Genomic DNA, 16,449 nt, shown 5'->3' with positions numbered 1-16,449 from the left:
TCGCATAGATTGAAAGAGGATGCAAAGACTTGCAGTTTGAAGTCCAGTGAACATGTTGAAGTGAGCAAGAAGACCGAGGTGAAGTGTGGCACCTCTATTCACCGTGCTAAGGGTCGTTCTAGAGGGGTTCATGTGGATGTTTGGGGGCCTTCCAAGGGAGCATCATTAGGAGGTAATAGACGTTTGGTTTCCTTTGTTGGTGACTGTTCTAGGCGTGTTTGGGTTGCAACCAAATCCCCTTTGGAGAAAGTCCTAGTAGTATCCAACAAATTAAAGAAGTGTGTAATAGACAGAAAGGTGAAGGTACTCCATTCTGATGGGAGGTACAAGATGGACCTATTTCTGTATTGGAGCCGAGCTCACGGCATTTCGAGACACTTCGTTAGAAAGGAAATCTTGGGACAACTAGATAGAGTGACAAATTTGGAGAACCGTACCTTGCTGGAGGAGGATCGGTGTTTGTTGTCAAGCAATAGTTTGCAGAAGAGTTTCTGGACAGAGGCTTCGACAAATTTGGGTCATCCTATTAAAAAGTTGTCAACTGCTGTGATTGGAGGTAAAACTCTATTGGAAGATAGGTCTGGTAGTGTCACTTTGTATAAGGCTTCGACGAGGGAGCCGATTGACTCTCAGCAGGTGAAGAGTTTTGGACAGACCTTAGAGGTATCGCAGTGGGTGGAGATTGATGCTACTCCACATTGGGTGGGGATTTTCCCACATACTCCAGGTCATTCTGCATTGGTTGGGATTCCAGCTGAGGTGACACAGCGTGGAAGTCATTTGGATTCGAATGCAGATGATGAGTTGGGTTTTGACTCGAGTGCAGCTGATAGATGCAGTTTGGATATGACCATTGGTTCACCTCAGGTGGAGGTGTTTAAGGCCATTGGAGGTGCTATCAGCCGCAGAGTTGATGATAATGGAGAAGGGTTGCGAACTCTTCTAGTAGATTGAGGCATTTGGAGGCCATTTGGGTGAACTACGTTCGGCTTGATTCCTTGGGCAAGAGGATACGTAGGCAGTCTTTATGATGCAACCGGGTTTGGATTTTGATGGGGGTGAGATCGATTTGGTGAGTTGATACCGATATTTGGAGAGTGTTTGCACTCTCATTTGGGTTCTCGACTTGTTATGGATTGAGTCCGTTGTCGTGAATTGTTTCACTTCGTACTGGACATAACAAGTGAGACATTTGGTTTAGTTGGTGTCGGCTCAGTTTTGGAAAAACTTCGCCGAGATGGAGAATTGTTGGAGCACGTGAAGTAGGGTCCATCATACCCACGAGCACCTCCCCAACCCCGGCTAAAAACGCGTGAAAAGAAAAAAAATCTCGTGAACAAAGCTAGTGGGGGCCACGGCTAGGAACAAAGTTAAGGCAAAGCAGGAGACGCGGTTTCTTGCGGCATGTGGGGGCCACGCATGCTGGCAGGAGTTGATTGAAGGCCCACCCGAACTGTAGCTATATATAGGCTATTTCTTTTAGGGTTTTGGCGTGCAGGAGGCGGTGAATGGTGCAAGTCTGGGGTTTGATTTTGCGGCTGAAGGAGAAAAACACGAGGGATTTGTTGCGGCTGATTTTGAGCGCAAGCAGAGGTGTTTGTGGCTACAGAGAAAAAGTGTGCAGTCCTTTTTGTGTTTTTTTTGTGAGAGATTGAGAGATTGTTTGAGGGTTTAAATTTGAGAGATTGTAAACCCTATTTCTTTCCCTCTATTAGTAGATCCCCCTCTTTGCCCCGTGGACGTAGGCAGTTTGCCGAACCACGTAAAATTGGTTGTTTGAGTTTGTGGCCATTGTAATAGTTTGTAGGATCCCTCGACAGGTCAGTCCTAGAACTGATGAGAGGAAGAGCCGATATCTCACCTTGTTGAGATATCCGCTTCAGATTCTTGTTTCCTTGGTGAAACAAGAATTCTTATCGATCTTTCTCTCTTATTGTGCACCAGAAACTCTGCTGAAATTTCCGCTGCGCACAACAAATAGTTGGGGTTCAGGGAGAGGATGTCCACGAATGAAGATGGGCATTTTGAGTACATGACTGCGGATGAGGAGGATGATGTGGGCATCATCACTGATCAAGTTGAGAATGCGGATGAAATGGTTAGTGCTTCCTCTTTTATCTGTATCAATTTTTTTAATTTTCTTATCAATTTTTAATACCCTTATTGTGAATTGACCCATAACAAAAAAAAAAAGAAATTTTGATTTTGATCTTTATTTCATTTGGGATTGAGTGCATGCAGCTCACTAGAGTATTTGTGAGGAAGAGGAATTCAATACGGGACCTCTCTCTGTTCTGGCGATGAGCGTAAAGAATAACCCCCAGGTAAGGCATATATGCCTTCCCTCTTACATTTTTATATGAATCCAGTATAATATTTATGTTATCCCCGATCTCCAGAGAATTTACTTTCCAAATTCTTGCTTTTATTGGGAATAATTATAATGGATGCTGATTGTATTTTGTGCTGCAACCAGTTCAGAATGTAATGGTTTTCAGAACTGAGTAATAGCAAGTGATGATATGCTTACTTAGAGCAAAATAATGCTACATGATGAGGATTTTCTCTTTCATTTTTATACGAAGCCAGGAATATCTGTTTCCATCCTCGATCTTTAGAGAAGTCAAGTAATAGGAAGTAATGATATCCTTGGAGCTAAATAATGCTTTAGGATGAGGATTTTCTCTCTTATTTTGCTGGATCAATGCACATGAAATAGCATAGTTATTAAGTTTCGGTCATATAATGCCAGTGGAAAAAGATTTTCTCATTTTCATTTTCCTTAACTAGCAAATAGCTTCATATGTTACACCACTTTAATAAAAAAAATTCTTAACTTAGAAAGAAGCTTAACTCTTGTACATCTAATTTTCTGTCCAGATGCTCATCAATTGTCGTAACAACAAGAAACTTCTCGGTCGTGTCAGGGCTTTTGACCGCCACTGCAACATGGTTCTGGAAAACGTAAGAGAAATGTGGACTGAGGTATCTTAAAACCCCGACTTTTTGCCTAGTAATTTTTAGATTCATTTATGTCATGTATTTGTCTTTCTCGTGATTAATGTTCTGGTGATTTGTAGATTCCAAAAACTGGGAAGGGTACGAAGAAAGCACTCCCCGTTAACAAGGACAGATTCATCAGTAAGATGTTTCTTCGAGGGGATTCAGTTATCATTGTTTGCAATAGTAGGTTAAGGAAGCTCTTTTTGTATCCTCACAGATCCGGTCAATGAGTAATACTATGCCCCTTATATGTTATTCTCTCATTTGCATGGTTGTATTTGTTGTGTATTCTCCTCGCAAGATAAAATACACAATTGATTGCAAATGCTCTTTTTTTTTAAAATAACAATTGATGAAATTCAAGAACATAAGCTCATAAAATGTACTGCTTTAGTTTAACTGTGCCAATCTGCAACAACATCAACAACAAAATCCATATCATTGACCTTTATGTTTGGCTGCATGAACCCCTCAGTTCTGTTAAGCATCATCCCTTTTATGGGAATTATCTTAATTGCTTATATAATATCTTGCACATAAGCCCACATTTTAACCATGCTAACTTGTGGCTTGAAACAATCACTACATCTACAACATACACCCAAGCCTGTAAACTCTTAACTTCCTGTAATTGCTTGACTGTTGGATATGCAAAATTTTAGTTATGTTTCCTATTTACTGACTGTTGGGATCTCTGACTAGCCTGCTTAATAAGATACATGCTGGTTTACAGATATTTTTATTTCAACAAATGCCTAGAATCTTTGCCTTGATTTTATGTCTATAGATATGGTATTTACACAAAGCAGCTACATTTCAGAAATCTATTGTTTGTGGGAAAATTTGCAGTAAAAAGACAATGAAGGAAAATTTGATTTGTATTCCTTTAATCTCAGTTACAATTGGATTTCCTGATTACAAAAGAGAAGAGAATGATCTGGATTCTCTCCTTTGTTTAATTCTGGGTTCTTCACGGTGGCGATGAGATGCCTCCCTCGAATGCTCGCGTCGAGTTTGCTTCTCGTTGACGATCCGATGTCTTGTTTCACTGGAATGTGGTCTTCTCCTCACGATTTGACGTTGTGGAGAACTCTGAATGAGTTTAAAACTCTTGATGAGTTGATAACTCTGATCGAGTTTGAACTCTATGAAAGAGTTGATTTAACCGAAATCGGTCTATAAGCCAAAGATAAAGAAAGCTCCTGTTGCCGAATATTGCTGAGGGATGACGTTGATCTCCTCAAATGACTGCCCAAGGATCTCTTCCGTTGCTGCCAAGTAGTTCCAACCGACCGCCCGAAAGATCCAGCCCTGTTCTGATTATAAAAAATCTGATCTCCAAACTCTGTTGAGTTTGTTGCTATTTATAGGGGGATTAAGGGGTGTAACCACCTCCTTAATTCGCTCCTAAGTGGGGCTAATGAGATGTAACTGCCCCTTAAATCACTCCTTAGTGGAGTTGTGATCCGCTCAGATCGTGGGAAACGGTTTTGAAACCGTTCAGCTCGTGTTTGAATGAGTCAAACGCAGGCCCGTGTTCTGGTATGAATTCTGCATTCAAACGCAGTGTCTGGAAGCTAGAACGCATTGTCTGGAAGCTCGGACGCATCGTCTGGAAGCTCGGACGCAGCAATTAGAAGCTGCGTTTGCAGCGTTGGAACCTACGTCTGAGCTGCGTTTGCAGCGATTTGGAAGCTGCGTCTGGCGGTGATTTAAGCTGCGTTTGGCGGCGATTTGAGCTGCGTTTGAGCTGCGTTCGTGGCTATGAACGCGGTGCGTCTTGATGCTGGTGTGCGGGGAGGACTTCCACGGGGAGGACCTCCGTGTTTTGGTGTTGATACACGGGGAGGACCTCCGTGTTTTGGTCTTAGAGCGCGGTGATGAGTTCCGCGTCTTGCTTTGGAGAGATTATCAACAAGTAATCTCTTTTGTCATAGCGTTGCAAAGATCATTGTCTTGTAATCTTCGTCTTGGCTCCTTGAGAATATGAGAGTCGTCAGATTGTAACTCCCGATGTTGATTGTGAATGTTGTTGAACTAGAGCTCTCATCGGTTGTCGTGAAGGTCGTCAGATTGTAACCTTCAGCGATCTATGTGAAAGTCTTCAAATTGTAGCCTTCTGGAAGTCGTCAGATTGTAACTTTCATCATCGGTGTTTTTATGGGGATCAGCTATCTATTGTGATTTTTTGACAGCCTACAGAACCCCCTCCAAAGTTTTCGAAAGTTCGTAGTTGACTGGGACGAATTTTCGGAATACTTTGGATTTCAACTCTAATCTTGGAGCTGTTGATTCCTTGTTGTAAAGGATTTGTTCTCTGCACTTGCTTCGAAGGCATCTTGGTTAAAGGGATTTGCCACGTAGGACCTGTGTGAAGGTATGCGCCATAATCATGTTTCTGGAATGTGGGGGTGGACCCTGCATTTTGAACTTGAGATGCGGGTCTCATCCTTGCGTGTTGAATTAAGACATGGAAGTGGCTTCCGTGCATTTTTGACTAAGTCTTTGAGACTTGTCTTTGGCTCATCTGTTTTAAGTCTCGGCTCACATCCATTAAGCTGATGGACCTGCAAACGTGCATAGGATTTTTGGCAAACCCTTAGCCATCAACGGATTTGATAAGCCTTTACCGACTACCGTTTGAGTCGGGCTAGCATGTGGATTGTCTAAGTCCGTTCCACATGTACCGTTATGCTAAGAGAATGAACCCTCTTAGACTTGATGCTATGATTTTGAATACATAGACTTTGTTATTTTTATGGAAAAAAGACTAACCGGCAACGCGTGTTAGGCGTAGGCTTATCTCTAATTAGGGATCGAGATAAAGTCCCCCATGCGTAAAAGGCATGGATTTTGGTGCTACGATGTTGAACACATAGACTTTGTCGTTATTTCTTCCTGTGTTACTTGAAACACTGAAAGAAAGTTGGAAGCGCCAGAGGTGTAATATTAACTTGACATGAATTTTCACTTAGAGTGAAATTCAAAATTTTTTTTTATTATCACTGGGATAATTTTAGAAAATCTCTAATCCACTGGGGATTTTATAATGACAACTTGCTATTCTTGTTGAAAAAGGATTAACAAATTCATTGGGAGGTTTGACTGTTAGAGGTGTGATGTTAACCTAACAGTATTTTTATGGACCTATCGCTCCGTGGATGAGAGTCGATAAGTGGAAAGTGTTGCGATTGGAGCAACTTTGAGGACCTATCGCTCTATTGACGAGAGTCGATAAGTTGAGTTTGCCAGAGGTGTTTGATATTAACGTGACAAGATTGTGTTGCGATTGGAGCAACTTTGAGGACTTATCGCTCTATTGGGGAGAGTCGATAAGTTAAATTGTCAGAGGTTTGGTGTTAACATGACGGGAATTTGTTGCGATCGGAGCAACTTTGTGGACTTATCATCCTATTGAAGAGGATTAATAAGTTGATTTTGTCAGAGGTGTAGGATTAACATGACAAGAAAATGTTGCGATCGGAGCAACTTTGTGGACTTATCATCCCATTGAAGAGGATTGATAAGTGGATTGGTTGTCAGAGGTGTGATATTAACGTGACAAGAATTTGTTGCGATCGGAGCAACTTTGAGGACTTATCATCCTATTGACGAGGATTGATAAGTGAATTTTGTCAGAGGTGTGATATTAACGTGACAGGAAGATGTTGCGATCAGGACAACTTTGTGGACTTATCATCCTATTGATGAGGATTGATAAGTGGGTTTTGTCAGAGGTTTAGTGTTAACGTGATAGAATTTGTGTTGCGATTGGAGCAACTTTGTGGACTTATCATCCTATTAACGAGGATTGATAAGTGGGTTTTTGTCAGAGGTATGATGTTAACGTGACAAGAATGTATTGGGATTAGAGCAACTTTGTGGATTTATCATCCTATTGAAGAGGATTAATAAATTGATTTTGTCAGAGGTGTGATATTAACATGACAGGAATTTGTGTACTTGTGATTTGAACAAGATTATGAAGACTAGCGTCTCGCTGGGGAGAATTGCTAAGTGAGTTTATCATCAGAAGCGATGAATTTTGATACTAAGATTTTGAAGACTTAGTATCTTGCTGGGGAAGATTGCGATTTGAGCAATTTTGAGGACCGACAGGATTTGTGTTGCAATTGGAGCAACTTTGGGGACTTATCATCCTATTGACGAGGATTGATAAGTGGGTTTTGTCAGAGGTGTATTGTTAACGTGACAAGAATTTGGAGTGATGCAAACTGAATGCATACTCTGTGGGGATGATGATCGTCAGAAGTGTAATGTTAACTCGACGATGTGAAAGATTCGTTACTCTTAATCCTGTGGATTCCAAGTAACCAACCCCCAGTCTTGATTAAGACTTAGCCGGGGAATAAAAAGAGGTAGACAAGGCACATCACCTAGTGGGCCATTATCTGATGAGTTTGACTATCAGAGGTAACTGTTAACGTGATAGTTTTGTGGATCCGCCATCCTACTTGAAGAGGATTGGTGGGGGAATTTGGAGGAAATAAACTATCAGAGGTGATCATTAACGTGATAGTTTTGGTGGACCCGTCATCCTACTTGAAGAGGATTGGTGGGGGAATTTGGAGGAAATGAACTATCAGAGGTGATCATTAACGTGATAGTTTTGGTGGACCCGTCATCCTACTTGAAGAGGATTGGTGGGGGAATTTGGAGGAAATGAACTATCAGAGGTGATCATTAACGTGATAGTTTTGGTGGACCCGCCATCCTACTTGAAGAGGATTGGTGGGGGAATTTGGAGGAAATGAACTATCAGAGGCAATAATCTTTTGAGCCTGTTCGCCTTGAGAGATTAGTTGTCTCCAAGAACGACATTCTGCAACTCCGATTCGGGCTAGGAGGTTGGTCTGCAAGTTGTGCCGACAGGTCTCTACTAAGGTAGACTGTGTCATACCTGTCGAACACCGGAGAGCCATGGTTCGGAACCTCTTGACGAAGGCTTTGACAGACTCCCTCTTCTTTTGCTTAGTGGCTAGAAGGGTATGGATGGAGACTTCTGTATCATCTTCAAAGAATCTTGACAGGAAGAGTCTCTCTAGATCCGCCCACTTTTGGATACATCGAGCAGACAGTTTCCTGAACCATTCAAAGACAACTCCTTTGAGGGTGCCAATGAACAATCGATCCAGTATGGCGTCGTTTGATATCACATTCCCAGTCTGTGACTTGAAATGATAGATATGTTGGTTCGGTGATCCCGTGCCATCAAAAGTTTGTAGCGTCGGGACTTCAAATTTTAGAGGATAAGGAGCCTTCGAATTTTGGAGGATAAGGGGCTGTATCCCATTCGGCAGGATAGGGTCTGACAACTCCCTCGTCTTGGAGCTCGCTTCTGTTAGAAATGGCATTGAGGCGGGCTTCCAATTCTTCCATTTTGACAGACTGAAGATTCTGCTCGTTCTCCGGTTCTCTTCCTTCATCAGAGGAAGATTCTAGGTTGTGGGCTTCTTGGTCAGAAGCCGTGTCATCAACCACTTTTCCCTTCCATTTGCTTGTGTGAGGTCGGGATGAAGACGTTTTTCCTCTCCGGGAGGATTCTTGCCTAGGTGGCGAATCTGTCTTCTGAGATTTGGCCTTGTCTGTGACAATTTGAGTCAATAGGGCCATGAGTTCATTGATGGCCTCTTGCTGAGATTTGAGCATGGCCTCCTGCTCATCAAGTCTCTTCGCGAGATCTTCATGGCTTTCTGTCATATAGGCGGAGCTTTCACGTTCAACAAAGGAACTTGACGATTGAGACTCCGCGATGGCTGAGTGTTCATCATCGGAATTGGTTCCTTTGGCTAACCTCCGATAGTTGACAGGGGGAATGGCTCCTGTTCGCGTCCGAGTGTGTCGGTAGATCCCTTCAAACTCATTAGCGATTTCTCTGACGGTCGGCGAATGACTTGTCTCAGAGTCATCGGAACTAGGACCTGAGGCTTTTCCTCTGGCGATCACATTGATAGTGACCTCAGGATATTCGGTCTTTGGAGACTTCTTCCTGTGAGAACATCGTCGTTGGTTAGGCAAAGCAACATTCGTAAATTGGTCGAACACCAATAGTTTGGCCACATATGAGCAGCATTGATATTCCGAGAGGACCGTAGGAATGACTTGTTGCATCGGTCTTTCTCTTGATATGAACTCTCTCAAGTCTGTTGTAAGGACTAGAGAATTACTCACTGATCGTAAGGTTTGAATTGGAACCCCCAGTCCATGATCGGACAGGACTGGCTCTTGGTGAACATGGATCTGATTGAGGTGCCTTGAATCCATGGACTTATTATATCCGCCCCTCAATCCAGTTGCGCTACGCAGAGTATTCGGGGGTCTCGCTGCCCGGTCAGCGACCCTGAAGCTCCACGATATATACCAGGCTCTGAACGCATGCCTGAGCTCCATGTGTTGCTGGTGAAACGCAGATTTGAGAGTTGCGTTTATTTTGTGGAACGCACCCCTGAGGGTTGCGTTCATTTTGTGGAACGCGTCCCTGAGGGTTGCGCTCAGTCTTCTTCACACAGAGCCTATGTTTGGGCTCATGGACGCGAGGCTTGCGTTCTGAAGCAGAAACACAGAGCACATGGTTGCGTTTAGGCTTACAAACACGAAGCTCTTGTTGACTTGAGGATCGGCATTCTCGAAGTTGTGCTCGTCGTCGAGATCTTCTTCTTCGTCGAGCGGCGTTCTTGTTGGCCTGTTTTAAGGCCTTTGCAGCGATGTCGTCGATAGAGTTGGTCGCTGTTATGGGCCTTTCGTGACACGAGAAACGTTGCTTTGGCACGAACGCAAAGCCTTCAACTCGGTGGATGAGTTTGGCCGAAGTTGAGCCCACTCCTTCGGAGGAGGGGCTGTCCAAGCAATCTGGCCCAAAGGAGAGGTCTTCCTTCGGCATAGGAGCAACAGTTGGAGCTTTAGTTTCTTTGGAGACTTTGTGGATCTTGCGCATAGCCTTGGGGGGCATAGGAGCAACAGTTGGAGCTTTAGTTTCTTTGGAGACTTTGTGGATCTTGCGCATAGCCTTGGGGTTAAGGGATCCGGAGGAGAGGGCCTCCTCAAACCTGGCTTGATCAAACTCTACCACGAGAGTTTCGACGGTTGTTCCAGTGAGATGAACATCGAATTGCACCACCACTTCTTCGTCAGCGAAGCTAGTCCCCAGCAGAGTCGCCATTTTTTGTTTGTGGGAAAATTTGCAGTAAAAAGACAATGAAGGAAAATTTGATTTGTATTCCTTTAATCTCAGTTACAATTGGATTTCCTGATTACAAAAGAGAAGAGAATGATCTGGATTCTCTCCTTTGTTTAATTCTGGGTTCTTCACGGTGGCGATGAGATGCCTCCCTCGAATGCTCGCGTCGAGTTTGCTTCTCGTTGATGATCCGATGTCTTGTTTCACTGGAATGTGGTCTTCTCCTCACGATTGATGTTGTGGAGAACTCTGAATGAGTTTAAAACTCTTGATGAGTTGATAACTCTGATCGAGTTTGAACTCTATGAAAGAGTTGATTTAACCGAAATCGGTCTATAAGCCAAAGATAAAGAAAGCTCCTGTTGCCGAATATTGCTGAGGGATGACGTCGATCTCCTCAAAACTCTGATCGAGTTTGAACTCTATGAAAGAGTTGATTTAACCGAAATCGGTCTATAAGCCAAAGATAAAGAAAGCTCCTGTTGCCGAATATTGCTGAGGGATGACGTTGATCTCCTCAAATGACTGCCCAAGGATCTCTTCCGTTGCTGCCAAGTAGTTCCAACCGACCGCCCGAAAGATCCAGCCCTGATCTGATTATAAAAAATCTGATCTCCAAACTCTGTTGAGTTTGTTGCTATTTATAGAGGGATTAAGGGGTGTAACCACCTCCTTAATTCGCTCCTAAGTGGGGCTAATGGGATGTAACTGCCCCTTAAATCACTCCTGAGTGGAGTTGTGATCCCCTCAGATCGTGGGAAACGGTTTTGAAACCGTTCAGCTCGTGTTTGAACGAGTCAAACGCAGGCCCGTGTTCTGGTATGAATTCTGCATTCAAACGCAGTGTCTGGAAGCTAGAACGCATCGTCTGGAAGCTCGGACGCATCGTCTGGAAGCTCGGACGCAGCAATTAGAAGCTGCGTTTGCAGCGTTGGAACCTACGTCTGAGCTGCGTTTGCAGCGATTTGGAAGCTGCGTCTGGCGGTGATTTAAGCTGCGTTTGGCGGCGATTTGAGCTGCGTTTGGCAGCGATTAGAGCTGCGTCTGGCAGTGATTAGAGCTGCGTCTGGGTTGCGTTTGCAGCGATTTGGAAGCTACGTTTGAGCTGCGTTCGTGGCTATGAACGCGATGCGTCTTGATGCTGGTGTGCGGGGAGGACTTCCACGTCTTGGTTTGAAGAGACCGTTGATTTGTAGTCTCTTTCTGTAGAAGTTTTGCAAAGATCGTCATTTTGTAATCTTTACTTTAGCTCTTTGATATGCAAGAGTCGTCAGATTGTAACTCTCGATGTTGGTTATGAAGGCTGTTTGATTAGAGCTTCCATCAGTTGTCGTGAAGGTCGTCAGATTGTAACATTCAGCGATCTATGTGAAAGTCTTCAAATTGTAGCCTTCTGGAAGTCGTCAGATTGTAACTTCCATCATCGGTGTTTTTATGGGGATCAGCTATCTATTGTGATTTTTTGACAGCTACATCTATATTTGGAAAAAATATTATTTCAGGTGTGTCCTGGTTATTTCATGTAACTTTGCACTTAACATCTCTAATATGGATGTAGGATAAAAATTTGGCGCATCATCAGATATCAATGTTGTTGTTTGTTGCATTTGCTTGTGGCTGTGGAATGTTTCTATTTACAAAGTTACTGGGTGTACGAGTACTAACTGGTTATTTCATGTAACTTTGCACTTTCCTCCTAGTTTGTTAACTTTTCATACTGAATGTTAACTTTTGCTGCTTTATGTTAACTTCCATCCAAACCTGTTAACTTTTCATACTGAATGTTAACTTTCGCTGCTTTATGTTAACTTTCATCCAAACCTGTTAACTTTTCATACTGAATGTTAACTTTCGCTGTTTTATGTTAACTTTCATCCAAACCTGTTAACTTTCACTACTTTATTTTCGTAGAAGCGTTTAAAAAAGCTATGACCAAGTCTTTTATCTCATCCCAGATTATGAGAAGTGAAGTGTGTCAAGAGATGAAATCGAGATATTGCCACCAATTATTACTAAAAGGAAGAGAAGAAATAGAACTAGACGTATAAACAATAGAATAATTTACAAACGTCCACTGAAATGTTCTCGATGCAAAGTGAGTAAGGGAAATAGAACACGTTAACCATGTAATTTTGGCATTCTCTTCTTACGTGATTGTGCCCCTGTGTGTTTATGTGGTTAGAGACGAACTCTATCCCTAACTTATCCTCAAATTTTTACCCATTTCTATACTTCAGATCTTTATAAAGCATCCTGAAAGGAAGACAACCTTTAGAAAATGGTTACCAAATATCTCATTACATTTTTATGTTGCACTCTAGGGTGATCTACATCTTTTTTGTTCTTTGTAGATATTTCAATCTATACAATCCAAAATTCTCTCATGTTATCAGCACTTCTTGTTTCTTTTAATGATTTCATTGTTGTTTCTATCATAGACTAACATTATCAACAATTACTGCCTATTGGTTGATCCAGAAGCTTTGTGACAAGAACTAAGGAATCTGAAGGTTTTACATCTACCCGCTCTTGGGCGCATCCCTGTTAGGATGGAGCTTTGTTGGCTCAGGTGGAACTCTCCATTCTTACCTAGGGTTTGTGTTCTTGATTAAGCATTGATAGATAAGCGATGTATCAGCTTGTTGTAGGAGTATTTGATATCGTTTGTTGTACATGTGGGTGGACTGCTTCTTACAGCAATACTTATGTTAGCGAAATATAGGTCATTCAGAATTTTATAGTATATTGTGGAAAACTTTTGTAATCTGTGAAGCTGTAAGACTAATCATATTATATATTCAAGTAATATCAGCTGTAAGAATGTAACAAATTTTGTGTAATGTACTTGTTTAGCTGAGGCATATTGTTTTTGCTTCCCGTTAAATATCTTGGTACTATAAAAACTTTCAATTGAATAATTTTGAGCTAATATTTCATTTGACTATGTTAACTTTCAAAAGAAAATGTTGGCTTTCAACTGTATACGTTGACGTTCAGATTCTTTAGCTAACTTTTAAGTGAAGATGTTAACTTTTAGCTGAACATATTAATTTTTGATTAAAAAAGTTAACTACAAGTTGTACATGTTAACTTTAAGATGTATATGTTAACTTTCAGACAAATATGTTGCCTTTAACATGAATATGTTAACTTTCACTTGAAAACGTTAACTCTTAACTGAACAACCTTTTGCTGTATATGTTAACTTTCAGCCGAACATGTTAATGTCAACTTGAACATGTTAACTTTTACTTGAACATATTAACTATCAGCTGAACTTATTAACTTTCTGCTATATATGTTAACTTTTATTCTAAGATGTTGACTTTAACATGAACATGTTAACTTTTATTTGAAAACGATAACTCTCAGCTGAACATGTTAACTTTTAGATGTAAAAAAAATGATAATATGCTGTTACGAAAATGAAAATATGCTGCTATGAAAATGCTAAAGTGTACTCAAGCAATATCAGCTGTAAAAATGTAAGAAGTTTTGTGTAATATACTTGTTTAGTTGGGGTATATTATTTGTATTTCTTATAAATTAAATGTCTTGGTGCTAAAACTACTTTCAGCTGGATAACTTTCAGCTAAATATGTTAACTTTCATTTGACTACGTTAACTTTGAGATGAACATGTTGGCTTTTAACTATGCACGTTGACTTTCAAATTCTTTAGACTTTCAAGTGAAGATGTTAACTTTTAGCTGAATAAATTAAATTTAAGCTGAAAATATTAGCTTTAACTTGAACATGTTAACTTTCACGTGTACATGTTAACTCTCATCTGTATATGTTAACTTTCAGGTGTATATGTTAACGTTCATGTTTATATGCGAACGTTCATGTGAACATGTTAACTATCAGCTGTATATGTTAACTTTTATCTGCATATGTTAACTTTCTTATGAACATGTTAACTTTCACCATAATATGTTAAATTTCACTATTATATGCCAGTCTTCTTTATAACATGATAACATGCAACTGAATATGTTAACTTGTGAAATGTACATATTAAGTATTGTTTTTTCCTGTTGACGTTCAAGTAAACATGTAGCTTTTCATTTGAACCTGTTAAATATATGTTGTATCAAAACAAAACGTAAACATATGGTGCTAAAAATACTAGAAAATACAATAAGAACAATAAAGGTCAAGCTTGCTGCATTGTTTATCATCCACATCAACTATTTGTACTAAACTAATATATACAATACAGACATGCACACAAGTTTTTGTTCAACCAATCAATTTTTAGAATAACTTTCTCCCATCCTTATCAAATGTCTCTGCTTGATTCTTTTGTTGTCATCCTTCTATTAGAAGTTTAGCTGCTAGCCTGGCACTGATGACATCAGACTCAGCATCAGGAGTAGTTACTTGATTCATATCAACCCCATGGATTATAGCCTTCATATATAACGAAACGAAAATTCCACAATCAAAACTGCATGATATAAAGTAGCAAGCTAGTTAGATATATGATGCTGTATAAAATGAAAAAGATTAAATTTGTGAAGTACTAACATTCTAGTGAAAACAACCCCTCGTTAATTTCCTAAATTTGAGTCGGGATCAATAATTGCACGTGAGGTCCACTATGATCAAATTTTTGTTCAATGTTTCTCATATGATTTCATTTCATGCGACTTCAAACTGAGGTTCATTATCATCATATTTTTCCTCAATCAATTTTTCTCATATGATTTCATTCCATGCTACTTGAAACTCTATACCTTATGATAAATCAAAGAGTCCCAACAATGTATGTATATGCAAAACACAAGTTCCATGGAAATAAAAAGAAAATCTCCTCAGATCTTCCACGTAACACTACATTATTATTATTATTATTATTATTATTATTTTTGGTGACTTTCCATAAACAAGTGACCATCATTTTCATTTCTCAAACTTAAAATATTAATCAAAATAAACATATTTTTTTCATAAATCACTAACAATATCCAGCAAGTAAACAAGATGTCACGATTCAAGTCAAAATACAAAGCATTCTAGCAATTTACTCTCCACGCAAGATCTAACATAAAATTGGAAGCTCTCAAGGTCCAACAACTCTCTCTCAATAGAATAAAGCAAAGCAGTGACATAGTAAACCTTAGCTCTAAGAGAGTGAAGGGAAAGTAAAACCTAGGGCATCCTCAAAATCCTACCTTGGTGCGGCGCCAGTGTCTGCGCTTCGCATTGTACCTGATCGATGGTGTTACCGGTCCTCATGAGGATCCAAAACCAAAATAAACATATCTTACTCCCCATCGCCTTCCCTCTTCTTATCCTCATCGCCTTCCCCCACTGCTCAAAAACCCTCGCCACCGTCGCCTCCGACCTCGCCGTGGTTGGATGATCCTCGGAGTGGCCTCGGCGGTCGCAGGCCTAACAGAGGAAGGCGGAGTCGGAGGGGCAGTAGAGCGCCGCATCGCCGTCGCAGAGCTCGCAACCCCTCAACCTTGGGGTGAGAAGAGAGAAGAGAGAAGAGAGAGAGAGAGAGAGAGGGCAGTTTTGGGTTTTAAAAAAATGTTGGTCTCTTTGTTGTCTTGGAAATGTAAATAGGGGTTAAAAATAATTGCTTTATATATTAGGGGCTTTGACACAAAAAAAATAATACAGGGGGCTAGATCACATCCACTTTATTTTTTTAGGGCCTTGATACATTTTCCCCAAGTATTTAATAGTAAAGAACATTATTGTAAGCAATTATCAAGCAATAATAGTAAGTTTAAAATACATAAATAGTGTTTATATCTTCAAATACATAAATATATATTTCATGATTATAAAAATTTATCCCACGTTATTTTATCAAAATATCCCACTTGACAAAATTATTTCTATTTATCCCACTAAAATATCCCACTAGCGAAAAATTATTCCACTTTAACAATTATTTCATTTTACATAAAAATTATTGTTAGGTCTCATGTTATGAGACTACATCTTCTAATCTTGTTTTGATGATTACAAATAATTTCTAATATTGTTTGTCTAGTGTTTATGTTTTCTTATTAGGTATTCAAGACAAACAATATGTTGGAGGTTGGATGGATTGAGCCTTCACGATCACATCAAATGGAGGATTGACGGAATAGTGGAATCAAGCCATTGCACATCAAGTCATATTCAAGATCAAGCTTCATCCGTAACCAAGATGAGCATATTGAAGATCTATCAAGCTTTGGTATAATTAGTTGTTTTGTAGCGTATATTGTGTGAATATATTTCAAG

The 16,449-nt window shown here is 40.4% G+C and overlaps 1 protein-coding gene across 4 annotated transcripts; it reads left to right on the top strand.

Annotated features, from left to right (window-relative positions):
• LOC109833303 (probable small nuclear ribonucleoprotein Sm D2) lies at positions 1,982-12,967 on the top strand. Of its 4 annotated transcripts, none has more exons than XM_020400917.1 (5): positions 1,982-2,098; positions 2,242-2,324; positions 2,881-2,985; positions 3,081-3,186; positions 12,680-12,967. In XM_020400917.1, exons 2-5 carry the CDS (start codon positions 2,301-2,303, stop codon positions 12,688-12,690), a joined length of 246 nt encoding a protein of 81 aa, XP_020256506.1. In that variant the 5' UTR covers positions 1,982-2,098; positions 2,242-2,300; the 3' UTR covers positions 12,691-12,967. The 4 variants fall into 4 exon arrangements, with proteins under 4 accessions (XP_020256506.1, XP_020256507.1, XP_020256505.1 ...); XM_020400918.1 differs by having other exon boundaries at positions 11,760-12,967; XM_020400916.1 differs by lacking the exon at positions 12,680-12,967 and having other exon boundaries at positions 3,081-3,825.

Source organism: Asparagus officinalis, chromosome 3 (genome assembly GCF_001876935.1).
Source record: "Asparagus officinalis chromosome 3, Aspof.V1, whole genome shotgun sequence".
Classification (NCBI taxonomy): Eukaryota; Viridiplantae; Streptophyta; class Magnoliopsida; order Asparagales; family Asparagaceae; genus Asparagus; species Asparagus officinalis.
The sequence above is the reverse complement of the archived record's forward strand: the minus strand, read 5'-3'. Positions and strand labels throughout refer to the sequence as shown.